The sequence below is a fragment of the Temnothorax curvispinosus genome, unplaced genomic scaffold, assembly GCF_003070985.1.
Source record: "Temnothorax curvispinosus isolate PA1 unplaced genomic scaffold, ASM307098v1 QBEX01002827.1, whole genome shotgun sequence".
Classification (NCBI taxonomy): Eukaryota; Metazoa; Arthropoda; class Insecta; order Hymenoptera; family Formicidae; genus Temnothorax; species Temnothorax curvispinosus.
The window spans coordinates 522,339-537,982 of NW_020212607.1; the positions used below are offsets into that span (position 1 = coordinate 522,339).

At 39.4% G+C, this 15,644-nt stretch overlaps 5 protein-coding genes across 7 annotated transcripts in view; 2 read left to right on the plus strand and 3 right to left on the minus strand.

Annotated features, from left to right (window-relative positions):
- Positions 1-4,921, minus strand: part of LOC112451930 (rap guanine nucleotide exchange factor 2-like) — a 114,564-nt gene extending 109,643 nt beyond the window's left edge. The window contains exon 1 of the mRNA XM_025011846.1: positions 4,717-4,921. The gene's annotated coding sequence lies outside the window, so the exon portion shown is untranslated. The remainder of the gene's footprint in view (positions 1-4,716) is intronic.
- Positions 4,922-5,734: 813 nt separating this feature from the next.
- LOC112451931 (U4/U6.U5 tri-snRNP-associated protein 2) lies at positions 5,735-8,278 on the minus strand. The gene is made up of 9 exons (XM_025011855.1): positions 8,112-8,278; positions 7,506-7,784; positions 7,262-7,437; positions 6,959-7,184; positions 6,593-6,879; positions 6,385-6,513; positions 6,252-6,313; positions 5,927-6,149; positions 5,735-5,848 (listed from the first exon to the last, which is right to left on the minus strand). The coding sequence occupies exons 1-9, from the start codon at positions 8,230-8,232 to the stop codon at positions 5,783-5,785; spliced, it is 1,569 nt and encodes a 522-aa protein (XP_024867623.1). The 5' UTR covers positions 8,233-8,278; the 3' UTR covers positions 5,735-5,782.
- A 1,447-nt stretch (positions 8,279-9,725) lies between these two features.
- Positions 9,726-11,797, plus strand: LOC112451933 (single-strand selective monofunctional uracil DNA glycosylase-like). Of its 3 annotated transcripts, none has more exons than XM_025011859.1 (4): positions 9,726-9,927; positions 10,515-11,197; positions 11,256-11,405; positions 11,480-11,661. In XM_025011859.1, exons 2-4 carry the CDS (start codon positions 10,520-10,522, stop codon positions 11,603-11,605), a joined length of 954 nt encoding a protein of 317 aa, XP_024867627.1. In that variant the 5' UTR covers positions 9,726-9,927; positions 10,515-10,519; the 3' UTR covers positions 11,606-11,661. The 3 variants fall into 3 exon arrangements, with proteins under 3 accessions (XP_024867627.1, XP_024867626.1, XP_024867625.1); XM_025011857.1 differs by lacking the exon at positions 9,726-9,927 and adding an exon at positions 11,707-11,797 and having other exon boundaries at positions 10,430-11,197; positions 11,480-11,622; XM_025011858.1 differs by lacking the exon at positions 9,726-9,927 and having other exon boundaries at positions 9,934-11,197.
- Positions 11,741-12,446, plus strand: LOC112451935 (tRNA-specific adenosine deaminase 2). The gene has a single exon (XM_025011860.1). It carries the CDS (start codon positions 11,826-11,828, stop codon positions 12,375-12,377), a length of 552 nt encoding a protein of 183 aa, XP_024867628.1. The 5' UTR covers positions 11,741-11,825; the 3' UTR covers positions 12,378-12,446.
- A 215-nt stretch (positions 12,447-12,661) lies between these two features.
- LOC112451932 (tubulin polyglutamylase TTLL6) lies at positions 12,662-15,024 on the minus strand. The gene is made up of 4 exons (XM_025011856.1): positions 14,633-15,024; positions 13,200-14,383; positions 12,852-13,059; positions 12,662-12,786 (listed from the first exon to the last, which is right to left on the minus strand). The coding sequence occupies exons 1-4, from the start codon at positions 14,672-14,674 to the stop codon at positions 12,688-12,690; spliced, it is 1,533 nt and encodes a 510-aa protein (XP_024867624.1). The 5' UTR covers positions 14,675-15,024; the 3' UTR covers positions 12,662-12,687.
- Positions 15,025-15,644: the final 620 nt, after the last annotated feature.

Consider the following 15,644-nt stretch of genomic DNA (forward strand, 5'->3'; position numbering starts at 1 on the left):
AATCTCCCAACGTCTTCCGGGCCGCGACGAAAGAGCAACGTAATCCCTTGCCTTGTTCGTGAAAGAAATCTTCCATCGTTACACTTCGTATGCGTTGCGCGAATTATCGATTGGTCGTGAATCTGACGTCCAGAAAATGTACGCGCTGCTAACGTAACTCATGCGCTTACGTTGACTCTAAACTACCAGAAAACCTTACGCTGTAACGAAAACGCTTTGACTATATAGAGTATGGAGTCATTCTTATAAATTTCACCCGACAAAAATATACGGTCTTTTCCTAGCGAATAAGAACCGATGTGGCCACATTAAACATAAAATATTTTCCAGAGAAGAAGTAAAAGGGGAAAAGATATATGTAAAATTTTCAGCTTAAAAATTGAAAATTCTCAGAGACAAAAGCTAAAAATATCGAAATGTTTTGTGCGCTGCGTGTTCTACAGTTACGTAAAACCGGGCTTGTCTCTCAGCCAAGTGGAGCAGTAACCAACCCCGGGATTTTCTGAAGCAGAAACGGGACGACTTCCCGAACATTCAAAGAAAATAACAAGAATATCAATTGTTAAGGCGCATTTTATTTCTCCAACTCACGCGAGAGATCTAACAAAAAATATCGAAACGCGGCCGCACACGGATTGATACAAAATCGCGCGCATCACAATATTATACGTGCCGTGCAATCGTGAGAGATTATTTGTCCCTTGACATTGCACGAAATTTTTCTCGGCAAGAGCGTTTTATATCGAGCATGAGAGTGCGAGGTCCCGAATAGCTTTGCGCGTTCTTTGCACATCATTGCAATCCGTGTCTTTTAGTTGCACCTAAGCGTCACGAATTTAACGACTCGTTGAAACAGCAAATATGCAGACTCGGCGATGACAGCCGCGAAATCCTCTTTTTCTTTTTCGGCGTCTAAGGAGCTGGCGAGGCACGGTAGCGCGCTGTATTGTTTCCATCCCGTAGTGCATTGCGTAAATGAGAATAGTACCTCGTATATACAATTCACAACGAGTCACAACATGACGTCCCTTCAACTCCTAATCACCGCGTAAGGTACTCTCTCTTCATGCGGGAAAAGCACTTAAGAGAAAATAAATTATCGACACGCGCGGGCTTCTCCCGGATGCCATAAAAATCCTCCAGATATATGTATATGTGTATCGATAAGTAGACGATTTTATATTTCGTAAAAGTTAGATGCGTGCCAAGAAATAGCAAAATACCAAAATTAACGAGATATTGTAGTTCTCTATTCAATAATACGATTAATACGTTTCGCGGTATTTTCGCAAAAAAGAAGAATAAGAGGATCACATTTCACGTTCTTCGCCAAACGAAGAATAATAAACGTTAATTCGATTGGACTTGAATTGTGAAAGGTATCAGTTTCATGAACGATCGCCCTAGATTCCGAAATTTAAGGAAGACACGTTGCGCTTGTTTGTTCCGCTTCATGGACGGTTTTAGGTCACTTGGAAAAATTCAAAGCATTCACAAAAATTAGACGAAAAATTTATGTTAAAACTTCTCTCTATTACATCTCTATTTTACTATATTGTACATTAAATAATCAAAAAATCTGATTAAAAATTAATAAATATTATTATACAAACTGCACTAAAAAATATCAAATTAACATGTGCTAAACAACATTTTCTTAATTTCATTTAATTCTTTCATTATAACATATTTTATATATTACAAAATGTTATATACACAGTCCGCAGCGCTTAAAACGGATGCTCTCTTGAGAATTTTATTCTCGGTTAGCGGTAAGAACCTCTTGAGAATGCGATAATCGAGTATCGCCGTCAATACCATGTCTATCACAAAGCTGTCGTTGGAAAGTCGCTCTCGAAAAATAAGTGACTTTCAAGCAGATATCTCAGCGGCTTTAGAGTTTACGTTAATCGCTACACTCGAGACGCATCTGCATGCGCGTAATAATCTCTACGAAACCGTGACTCGGATAACCCAATTCGCCGGTATCTCGCGGCCTCGCGAGGCATCATCACCATCAGGTTCAATTACAGGTAGTCAGGTACGTGTGTATGTCTATGTTGCATAGCCGGCCACCTGCCGTTGCGATCTACTCGAGTAAATCTCACGCTTCCTTGTTTCCCTTCTTTATCTTATTTAAATTTTCGTATTACGTTACGTTACATCCGACATTTCTTAATTTGATTCTCTCACGAACTTATTTGCACGATCGACGTAAGCGAGTAGGTATACGAGATTCTCAGAAGCCAACTTGATCAACTTTATAAAATAGAAAATAGAGAAAATTAATATTATAATATTAACTTATAATATTACACATTATAAGTTAAGTTATAAACTCTCCATGTACTTTGGTACTAAAATTAAGAACGTGATAAAAAGTGGAGTTGATTAGTTTGGCTTCTGAAAGGTACATCTAAAAACGTTTGCTTCCTTTTATATTGAAAAAGACTTCAATTTCTTGTTTATACAATCACGATAAATCTTTAAACGAGAGAAATTTATTAAATAAAATTTTAGGAGACTAAAACTTGCAATTAATAAAAGATATCGCAATATGTTTGTAATTAATAATTCAAAAATATTCTTTGTAGTTAATAATTCTAGACAAACTTTTGAATCGCTTCAAATTTTTTTTGCAAATAAAAAAAATAAGTAAAAAATCGCTTGATGCAGCATGTATATCGTTCCATTAATCAGGATTTCTATTAAGACACAGGAGTGATTAATGTTACCATCGTGAAAATGTCTCTGTCATTTCCGCGAATGCCACGTGATGACGAATCTTCATGTACGTACGTTACGTGATTAGACAATATTGCCGCACACCCACGTAAAAATTTACCTTCAGAAACGTGCCAAGATTATTCGGACTTGAGACAAACCTGTATTCGAGAAGCTCAACCAGTTTTTAACGGATTTTATATCCTATAATTAATTCAAGATTTATCCATAACTCTCGACCACGCGTAAGAAGTAGACAAACGTAATATCTTCGATATATTATGCATATACTTTTAATATCACGTGTACTATTAAATGTGTATCTTCTTATTCGTTATTATAAATGATATTATTCATTTACGTCTCGATTTACGTAATATGATAAGAATAAAAGTATTTTTACTAAAGAGTCAAATATCAAAGACATATTAAATCTACATATCGAGTGAAAAGAACCTACTTAAAGCTTACGAAACCATTTTTCCAAGATAACGTATACAAGGCCAGCTTGTACGCTATTCTTAACGCGACTTCTACGTTTGCGTACGTGTATCGTATTTTTGTTCATGTCACTAGTGTCACTACCTGTTATTCAAATAAGTATCTGTTTAACATTGATATCTGACATTTTTCAATTCTTTATAAGCGCTATAACGTAAATTGTAAATCTAGATTGTAACAACAGTGCCGTTGACGTGCCGTACGCGGTATTCGGGTCACATATCGCGAGTACCAGCAATATATATGCAAAATATAGTGCATTTTGCAGATTTTTTCGTAACAGCGCGTCTCGTACATGGTAGATGCTACGTTAGCATCAAGCAACGTACGACGAAGATGAAGATTGTCATATATGACAACCAACAACCAACACGTATTTCGCACAAGGACGTAGAATACTTAATACTTTCTAGCTCAAGTACGACGGCGACGCGTCGCGACGGCGACGTTACAACGTCCAACACATCGAAGCAACATCGTGCAACGTCAGGCAGCACGAAGTCGTCCCGTCCAAATAGGAATAGACTAATACTAATAGACGAGTCACGCCTTTAACCCTGACAATGAGTGTCGAGAGATGCACGTGCAAGAGAATATCCAGGTTTTCCGAGACCGCACGCTGCGACTCCGAAATCTTACACGTAGATAAGCATGTACGAAACAACACAGACGTGGATTATTCAATTTAATTTATTCGTCATCCGCGCGCAGAAACGAGTTTACGCGAGCGCGACGTACGGCGCGGCGCGGGCGGTCGCGGGACGCTAGGAATCCGAAACTCGCGGAATCCTTCCGCGAGAGTCAACGGACCGCCTCTCCTCCCGGCTCCCACCCGCCCTCCTCGCAATCCTCGCAGTCCTCGGCCCGTTCCATCTTGCTCCTCCGCGGCCACGCGATCGAACAGTTTTTTCGAGCATCGCGCGAAACAGGTATTCGGTATTCGACGTCGCGTGCGACGGCGAGGTAAGGGGGAACGGACAGGTAGGTTAGGTAAAAGTATCTTCACTCGGCGCACTCGGCACTCGCGGATATCGGACATCGGTGCGTCGCCGTCACCGAGTTGCGATTTACGATCGGGCGCCACGCCGCGCCGCGCCGCGCTGCGCGGGAATAAAACATGAAAACGTAGAGCCGAGAAATTCCCGGAAAAAGAAAAAGGAGCAGGAGGGAAGGCGCGGACGACCGACGACGTTGCAGAATGCACCGCGGGAAGGGCACGAACGCGAAGGACACAGCCGACACAACCGTTGCCGCCGCCGCCGCCGCCGCCGCCGCGGGCAGTGGCGGGCAGCGAGTTTCAAACGTCTTTTTCGCTTCTGCGTGTTCGCGCGAGACGGGGATCGACGGAAAACGGCATCGCGAAAGACGGATAGCGGAATTAGCGGACAGCCGATAGAGCGCGAGGCGCGAGGCGCCCGTTCGAAATGTCGTCGCCGTCGCCTCTCCTCGCCTTTCGTCGCTTTTCGTCGCAAGAATAGAATGTAGACTCACCGTGCGGGGCGTACGGCGTACGTGACGTGCGGTCGAGCGAAGGTCCCCCGGCGTGATCCTCCGTCCTCTGTCTTGTCGGGCCGGCGATAATCCACGTGACGGATGCAACGAGGATGAATACAAAGCGATCAACACTCGCGGAACACTCGGCGACTCGGCCCGCACCCCGCAGCTGCGATGCGTGCGCTGTGCGCTCGTAACGGCGCGCGCGAACCGTATCGCCGCGCCGCGCCGCGCCGCGCCGCGCGATCCTACGCGACGCCAACCCAACGAGCGAAGCAACGAGAAAAGAGAAAATGTAACAGAGAAAGAGAGAGAAGAAGAGAGTGGCACGTCTTGACGGACGAAAAGCGCGGGGAACGCGACGCGCGCGACACACGTTCACTCACGCGTGCTTCGCATGGCCGGTCGCGGCACTTGCGGCTTGCGTCTCCGCTCCGTCACCGTCACCAACTCCGGCAGACTCGCGACTCGCGACTCGCGACTTGCTCCGATTCGACGTTCGACGACACTCGCTCGGACTCGGGCCTCTCCGTGCGGCTCCGCCTCTCCCCGTCTTCCTCCTACGTCGTCAAGCCATTCGGCATATTCGGTATCGCTCGGCACCGCTCGGCCGCAATTCAAACCACGAGCCAAGCGAATGTCTCTATTTAAATTTTACAGAAGGAAAAATGCAATCTTTTATGTACTATAATTGTGAGTTGAACGTTTTCATAATGTAAAATAATATTAATGATTTTAAGGTTAATAACTCGTCCTTTATTATTACAAAATTAAAAGCAACATCCTTTTGATATTGAGAACGTGAATATATAATTGTAAATAATTTAATTTGTTAACAAATTATTATGAAAAGAGAAAATGTATTAATAAATAAAGAATTCAGATAAAGAAACTCACTGTCGAGGATTATCTGTATGTAATAGACATGATAATGGAGACACGTGAGAAAAATGAAAGTAACAAAAAAATTGCGAGTTTATTATGGAAATATCAAAAAATTAAGGTGAAGTCTGCGTAGATAAAATGTAAATTTTTATTTTCATATTTTCGAACTTTAAGCGTATCACATAGTTTTTTTATTTTTATTATCTCCGTTTTCCATGTGCGCGTCTTTCTTTAATTCATAAATCTGTAAAAAGAAAGTATAAGTGGTTATTTAAATATCGTAAATTACAAAAAAAAGCAAATGCTCTCTCCGTTTATTCACCTGTATATATGCTTCGGTAAGAGTGATCATTTGGGGCAAAATTTGAGTGACGTGCAAATCTTGCAATTCGTACCATTGACCAGTGGCTCTATGCAAAATATGGACTCTATACGTTCCTTGACCAGGTTCACCATCGTGTACTATATTGGCTACTAGATCGTACGTTGTATATGGATGCTTGGCTTTTACTTCCGGTGTTAAAATATCTCCGAAATCGACATTTCTGCAATATAACATAACCAGGATTTATATAACTGAACACTGTTAACACGAATTTTTTTAATATATAAAAGTCCACAAAGCAAAAAATATCATATATACTCACTTAACGGGAAAATTCACAATTGTTGGATTCTTTTCAACAAAAAATGTATTTTTTGTGAATCTCTGTAACCAATAAAAAATTATCAGATAACGCAAAATATATCCATCCTAACAGCACATGAAGCAGCACTTACTTTTATGTAAAGTATGAGATATGGTGGCAGCTCGGTAATCTCAAATCTTTTCATGAAATTTTCCTTGTAAGTTTTATATTCTTTCTCAGTGACGGCGTTAAATTTGTTCAAAAGCGTGTACAGATTTACCTGGGTAAATAAAAGGTGACGTTTAATCCTTTTTCTACATTCTATTTACGTGATCACGATTCCTGGATAGAATACCGACCTGTGGAATAATATTCTCCGTAAATTGATCTTTAAATAATGGAGGTGGCGGAAGATCGCAAGTGAGATATAAAAATGGACTTTCCGTCACAGTCTCGCCATACTCCACCGTGTTCAATAATTCGCTTCTTTGGCTCTCTTCTAATTCCAACGGCGGAATCTTCCGCGTATATATCCGCATATGACCCAAAAATGTTTTATATATTATGCTAGACGCACGCTTCTTTGTACCGTTTAACGCCAGATGGAGAGCATTTAGGAACCATGATAAAAAATCCACCGGATCGCCTAAACAGTGACTTCGTGGTAAAAACAATAGGAGTTTAAATATATCGAAAAGTATTAGTTGACAACGTCCGCTACGCACCTTGCTCCGTGAACTGAAATCTTTTTTTACTCCACAAAACTACCGCTTGCAGCATTTCATGAGGACTTACGTGCGCTTTGAAATTACGTGGGTTCCATAATTTGCGCATAAGCTCTCCAAACCTTTGTACCAAAAGATACGACGAATCACCAGGTGGTCTCCTTACATGGAAATAGTTGGACTCTCGTAAAAAGAAATCTCTCAGAGGTGTCACGTGCGAAAGCGCCTATAAAATATCGACGTCACAAAATGCACAGAATATCGATATCAACAAATACTCGCATTTATTTACGTATAACGTACTTGTAAAATGACGTTGCAGTAATCATTCGCTTTTATGTTATTCATGCCTACTATTCCCGGCGAATACATAGAGCCGTCGATTGCTCTAGACTGTTTATCGCTCTTGTCTACGTGGGCTATTTGCATTTTGTCGAAGGTTGGATTTAATACATATTTGATATCATCCAAGGACGAATCTACGAAACACGTGAACGTTTAGTCGCTGAAGAACAAAGACACAAAAACAAAATATAGCTTTACTTACCCACTATCTCGTAATTATCTGGTAAACAATAAAATTTGAGTGTGTGTAAATTAAGAAAGACATGATGACTCTCTGCCACGCTATGTGTGTAAGCGTGGGTATTAGTTCCCCTGCCTTGGAAGTATTTGCCGCAAACCAGACAAGCGTATACATTGATCCTGGACAGTGATACGGAGCATAATTTTTCAAAATCAAAATCCAAAACGTGCCGATTAATCGTATCCAAGTACGGACACAGTCGTGGTGCCTCTGATTTCATTTTCACATGCTTTGCATTCCCTGCAACAGAAAAAAATACACCTGTGAGATATCTTAGGTTATATTTTCAACTACGATCTACGTGTTATAAATATGTAAACACAGAGTAAATATGTGACACTATCGGTTGTTTTACTTTTTCAATAAATGTTAACTATAAATATTAAGTATACTATTATAAAAATTCTTGTGTAAAGGCAAGGAAAATCATGGCAAACGTTATTTAACCTCAAAGTGTGCTGTGTAAACAGCATTTTCTTGTATTTTATTAAAGCCGCAATGTGCATCTAAAACGTATTAATTTAAATCACTAACAATACTTGATCATGCAAAACTGCACACACTCACTTTCTGTTTCATTATCCGAGTCGCTCCCAGTATCAACCACGTTCCGTTTCAACTGAGTACCTCGTCTATCGGACGCCATTTCTGGCCATTTCTGATTTCTGGAATCTGCCCATATAAACATACACACCACACACGCACTACGAATGTAAATTAAAGTCTATTCATGAATTTGCAGACGTGTAAAACGCATACTCTCATCAATCGCCAAAATCAGCCTCAATCATCATTTAGAATTTAAAAAACATAAGTAGCAGTACGACGTACGTCTTTCATTATGGATTACGCAGTGCAGTATTTATTCCGATTTTATGTTTCAAATCGATTTAAGTCGGCTGCGCTTTGATTAATAGTCAGTAGGCTTTATTAAGTCATCTTAAGATCTCATTCAACCAACATACAATGATCATTTATTGTTAGTATTTCAAAATCGTATTTAAACGATCAGATTATGAGTAGCGCCCGCACGTATTAAGCCTGGTCTACAATGGATGTATTAAGTCTAAGTCGTAAGTCATAAGAATTGGCCAATCACAATCGAATTTTAGGAGAATAATCGACTGTGATTGGCCAATTCTTACGACTTACGACTTAGACTTAATACATCCATTGTAGACCAGGCGTTATAGTTTTTTCATGTATATGCAAACTATTCTACACTCTACACAACTTTTCATGTATAAAAAATATTTGATGCGCAGGATTGGGGATCGAAGTAACAAAACACAGAAACTTTTTAGAAATAAGCAAATTTTATCAGAAAAGATAAGTTCTTGATACATTGATACTTTCTATTGTTTACATAATAAATAGACAATAATTTTAATTTGTTCAAAACGTGTAATAGAAGCAGAGAGAAACTCTGATAGAAGTAATATTATATTAAATAAATATTATCTAACTGTAATAACACGTGCGATATGTATCATGGCTCATACGGTTAGATGCTAGAACCACATTCAGGGGGAAACACAGACTTTTGCATAACGCATAAAGGTGCCTTTTCATGCTGACGCTCGACGCTCATTTTCAGCGGCAAGAAGGTCGCATGACCACAATTGACGCCGGCGTCAATTGAAATTCATGAAAAGGAAAACAGCGTCAAAATTTCGGCGTCTTCGCGCTGCTTTGGCTTTGACGCTTAAAGCTGAGAAAATCCAGCTTTCTTTGCTTGACGCTAGCGTCAGATCGAAATCACGTGATCTCGCGATACGCTGAAACGAGCGTCCCATGAATTCGCACCTTAAAGGTGCGATTTCATTGACGCTAGAAACCAGCGGCAGCGTCAAGAAAATGTAGTGGGGAAAGAAGTTTCGTTGAATTTTGCGGTACTCTAAAAAGTTGAGACGGTCTGAACTTCTTCCCCCACTACATTTTCTTGACGCTGCCGCTGGTTTCTAGCGTCAATGAAATCGCACCTTAACGCATAAGCATAAGAAAATTGCGTGGTCTATTTCCTTATGCACATGCATATGGACCAATCAATTCTCTTATGCGCTATGCAAGTTTGTCTGGATTGACCTTACGTGTACCTTCGTACATACACTACTACACTTTTTGCACTCAAACTGAGATGGATGTCGGATGCGTATCTAGGGTCAGTTTTCCATTGCTGAACTGGCTGCTGGCTGCACTAGTTCAGAGTTTATCTTTTTCCTTCCAATGTGGAGTAAAAAAGATGAACTCTGAACTAGTGCAGCCAGAGTTCGAAAGGCGGGAAAAACGAGATACAGAAGGTGCAAGCTACGACGCGACGTGTGTATTCCAATGTATGCGTACATACATACATACTATTCATGACCATGACAGGATAACACAGGTGAGTAAAGGCTTCCTTGTATTCTTGTATACCTGCGCAACGGAAAATATTTTCGGAAAATTCGGATGCGTTTCGCGGACTAAACGAAACGACGAGCGATGAGAGAGAGAAAGATATTGGAAAACTGCATTCCTACACACGAGGCACATGGCACAGTAAGGTTTCTTGCACTTGTAGTAATCGGTGATGTTTATCAGTTTTAATCTCATCAGATTAAGTTACGAAAAAAGAATTGTGCAGTTACTGTTATTATCGTTTTATCTCGAAGGCTGAACATAGTTTTCTTATTGATATGTCGTATATCCACACCTTGAAGAAACGTTGGAGTTGTGCTTTATACATGTCTTTAAATTAATAATACATTAATTTGTACAGCCAGGATGTTGTGAGTTACATACATTGTGAGTTGTATGTAGGACTGCAACTTGAGTATATTTTTAAATAATATTTAAATAATTCTCTCTTGAGCTTATATAGCTCCATCAGACTCTCGTGAATAATTATGCCTCGTGCAAAGAGAACCAGAGCAAAAAGCAACGCGTTGCCAAGCGAAAAAAAACTCAAACGATCAAATTCAAATGTCGTAGATTATATGAGCCAAATACAAACGACTTTGGGAATTAAACAAGATCCAGATGAAAATGGAAAAAAGAAACGTACATCTGTACGGCCCGCACCTGTTTCTGATACAGAAGCGAAAGAAGATACAACTGAGCAGCCCTCTCTAGTACCTGCTCATTCTTCTAATACAGGAGAAAATGGAAATGCAGTTGAGCACACGTCTGCAACATCCACATCTATCTCCGATAGATTGTTATCGATTGAACAGGAGCTTTGTACCAAATTGCGACAGGTTTCTTTTCCGTCGTCCATCGAATATATTTACAATCCGCTTGAGTATGCATTTGAAACGCATGCCATGTATGTACGCAAGTACTGTACTGGTATAAAGAAGATTTTGTTCGTTGGTATGAATCCTGGACCATGGGGCATGTCGCAAACCGGGGTGCCATTCGGAGAAATAAGTATGGTGAGGGATTGGCTCGAAATCTCTGGTCCCATTGGCAAACCCTCGAAGGAACATCCCGATCGAAAGGTGATAGGATTCCAATGTACACGCAGCGAGATCAGCGGACTAAGGTTGTGGGGCCTCTTCCGAGACTTGTGTGAAAGTCCCGAAAACTTTTTCCGATATGCATACATGCACAATTACTGCCCATTCGCATTCATGGATGGCAGAGCTAGGAACATCACCCCTGCGGAAATAAAGGCAATATTTCGCCTGTTCTGTTCCTTTTTTCTTATGCTGAACTATCTGTCGTTTGCAGGGCGAAGGACAAAGGATTTTACATGAGCTATGCGACAACGCCCTGCGAGATATAATACAACTCCTGAAAGCAGAGATCGTTGTTGGCATTGGCAACTACGCTGAAAAAAGAGCACAGCGTGCGGTCCAGACTGGAGGTCTTTCAGTACAGGTAATGTGTGCAAGTTATTTTAATAGTATAATCATAATACAAAATTTATACTCACTCATAAACGGGTTTTTTAGGTAATGGTTCTGCGACACCCCAGTCCAAGAGCTGTAGGCAATCAAAATTGGAATGAAATGGCTATGCAACGACTAAACGAATTAAAATTACTTAAATACTTTGAAAAAGCAAGTACTACTGTTTAAACTTTCTCTTGCGTAAGGTACAATTATTTTTCAAGATATAAACTTCAGACGATAGATTTTTTCGTTTATTTCGTTTAAGATAACATTTATATTTTTTATAGAGAATAGAGAATAATTCACGAATGACGTGAGTTTTATAAAAAAAATAACTTTCTTATATTATTGATTTTGAAAAATATCTCAAACTCGCCATATAGTATAATATTTAATAGTACTTATTATGGATATTTTGGCGTGGATGGACATTGCGTTACAAAAAGCTGAAGAATCTTTGAGAGCCGGTGAAGTCCCGGTTGGTTGTTTATTTATATATAATAACGAAGTGCGTGCAACGGGCAATAATACAGTAAATGAAACTTGTAATGCAACTCGTCATGCCGAGATAAATTGCATCGACCAAGTCTTAAAGTTCTGTACGGAGAAACATCTGGCGTACGAAACGGTGTTTCATAATTTAGATGTAATTGTCACGGTAGAGCCGTGCATAATGTGTGTGTCGGCATTGCTTCAGCTACAAGTACGCAGTATTGTGTACGGTTGTGCGAACGACCGATTTGGCGGTTGCGTCAGTGTTCTCCAAGTACCAAAGTTTTACGATCCGAAAATCGTGATACGTGGAAACGTTAAAGGAGAGGAGGCCATGAGGTTACTCCAAAATTTTTATAAAGGCGTCAATCCAAACGCGCCTGAACCAAAAGTCAAAAAAGGACGTAACGCTAAAGGAACTTGGTCAACAGAGAGCAACAGCTTTTTTAATTCTGAATTTATGTGAAACATTTTTGTACATTCTCATTTGGTATACATTACACGAATATAAAATATATTTTCAGTCATTACATAATACGCTGTGCTCCAGTATATAATTTTCATGGTCTTATATTCTATGTGTACAATGTACAACCACTAGAACACAGTATTAATATTATTAACTTCAATATTCGCGCGTTTTTACTTTACATGTATATGCTGAACACGTTTCATATCATAGTGTTCCTACTTGTTTATACATTATACATATATACAGTTTTATATACTTGAAATAAATATTGCATAGGATTCGCGATATACTTTTGATTTCATGATCAACTGCACCATGTCTTGTCTACGTCGCATTTTCCTTGGTACCATCTAATAAGCAATTGATTTCTCAGTGTGTAATTCTTCAGCATCATATCCCTCGTCTATCAAAAATACATCCGATTAGAATTTAGACGACTGACTATACGAAAAAAAAACCATGACTTACTATCGGCGGCGGGAAAATTCTTTGAAAATCCATCCGGTTCTGATGTTCAAGATAACTCTGCGTCAAAATGAGTTTTGTTTCCGACGTGAAGCATGGTCGGCACAATTGGCATTCTACGCGAAAACAGTCATTGTCGCATTTTTTACAGAGTTCTGGCAACACTACGATATTCTTGTTCGCTATTTCCATTTCTTCCTCCTTTTCATTACTATAACATTAATACACCAATAATATAAATATTTTCTATATAAATAATTCTACTGTGTATTTTTTAGGTGGCTAGAGTTACATTATTAGAAATATTTATATTTCTTGAAATCTTGATATATCGATCTTTGTGCTACTTACCTTATTTTCAAGGATTCTTTTCTAGTCCTCTTGGCGATACCGACTAGCGCGAACGTATTGAATATGACCTGCTCATAGAGTAACTGATTCGGAGGATAATGCGCAGAGGACAGATTCGGCGACATATTCGCTTCCATCATGTAGACATTCAGATCCTCGTCAAGAACCAAGTCGAATCTCACAAGCTCGAAGAACGTTCTGCCGTTGCCGAAACGCTTGGAGACCTCTTTGATCTGCGCCTCTTTCATCAGAGCGACCTCCCGAATAGCGTCATACACCCGGTCCCACATTTCCGCTGGATTTTTTCCTTGCTCCCTGACGTATGCGTCGAATGAGTCCTTCATCGAGTGCCCGAGTTCGGTATAGTATCTCTTCAAAGATGGCACGTTCCAAATCGGCAGATAATCATCGCCAACCACGTACTTGTTCAAAATCTTTGGGTCAAATGGGTAATATTCAACTGGACAAAAACGAAATAGCACGTCGCCCTTATAAATGTACACCCGCAGCGGATCCACAGACGTGATGACGGTGTACACGCCTATGTCGAACTTGTAACCATTCACAAGAAACGGCCGCTCGATGAACTCCTGGATGAATGTGCCGGCGGTGAAATTTGCGTCACTGCTGCTGCAAATGCGAATGCCCCGGTGATCATTTAACTTTTGTACGAACCGCTTTGCTGGATTCAATTTAGCATAATCGAGGAAGGCTTTCCGATCCTCGGGCATCTTGAACGCCGCCGGGATGTACCGGCCGCCACGCGACGTCGACAGTTCGACCTTATTCGTGATGTAGCCGCAACCAGGGAAATGATTGACTCGCTGATGCTGTTGCACGTTATTCAAGCTCGCGGACAACACACGAAACGGATAATCGTGGGCCCACAATAGATCCCAGTCAGATTCGTTATTGCCCTCCTGGAAGCCGAGTCGTTGGAGCACTGCATACACGTGTTTCAGGTAACCGGTGTTGTTGCTCTTGGCGTAGATCCAGAATTTTGGTCGAACCTCGTTTATTATTATCGGTCTCTCGATCAGATGCCTCAAGTGTATTTGATAACGCAGACATACGAAAAATATGCCGTAAAGAACCAGAGGACCCACTATAAAAGATAAAATAATCTTCAGCACTGTCTTCACCTTCAGATTCATGATATGTCTTTCCATGGCACATTGTGTTCTCTGTAATAGTATTATCTCAGTTAGAACTTTCTTAAATCTAATTAAAGATAAAGCGAGGGAAAAATAAAATTTAATACTTTATTCTACTAATAATAATTTTAGTAAACGTTAAAATATCTTCAAATATCTTCAGATAAAAAAATCGACGTGATTAACATTTTTAGTTACTGTCCTACAGCATTGACCTAAATATCAAATCGTTATTATGTAGTGCAAAAATAGTTTCTAAATAATTTTTGCATTTCGTACCTTTTTGTCCTGCTCTTTTCCACGCTTCTTTTCGTTTGACATAGTAGTATATTGATTTAAACGGGACTAGAATTAACTCAATCGTTCAGTCCGCAACGAGTTTGCTTTTGAACGGCACATCATGTGAAAGTATGTACCGTTGTAACTTATCCCCGCTCCACCAACTGCCTTCCACGTGGGAGAGTCCGTGAAAAACCGGTTTCTCTTTACATGCAACTACACGGAGGAGCTACAATCTCTTCAGAAAATCATTATTTAAAACGTATAGATTTTTTACATGTTACAAAAGACTCAAATCCGAAAAAAAATCACGAGAAAAGAATTTAATGCGTACTTTCCACGTGTGCTTCATCAATATCTGCAAATTTTAAATATTTCATATTTAGTTTAGGAATCTATGAAATTTTCTGACAAGAGACGTACCGTTCTCTCTCCAATATCTAATAAAATTTCTCTCTATTAATAATAGTCTCTCTAATAATGAATTAATATTCTCATAATGATAATATATTCTCTCTAATGAATAATGAATTTTATGCGAGAAATTCCAATAAATACACGTTTCTCCTGAAAATTAAATTCCATATTTATTATAAAATTTTAAAAAGTCTAAAAGAAATCTAATATTAAATGTAAGTAAATGCAAAAATAATTTGTACATTTTTAATGTATTTACATAAATGTTACTAATATGTTAATATTTCTTTAAAATCGATTTATTTCAAAAATACATAGTAATTTTATAATCATCTTGTGTTATTGATATACAAAATATACTCGTTCTACAATAAAATCTTAACATTATAACATTTTATATTAAAATCTGAAAAACCTTATAACATTATATTTCCCGTGTCATTGATGTAAGTGAAAAGAAAAAAAACGTAGAAAATTTATACGCATTCTAAATAAGCGCCTTCCGTTTATGAAACGTGCTCACGTGACCGGGCATGAAGGTTAGGTCAGATTGGATTTCTAAAAGTTGCCGCATGGTGGAGTTTGCTCTGTTTCA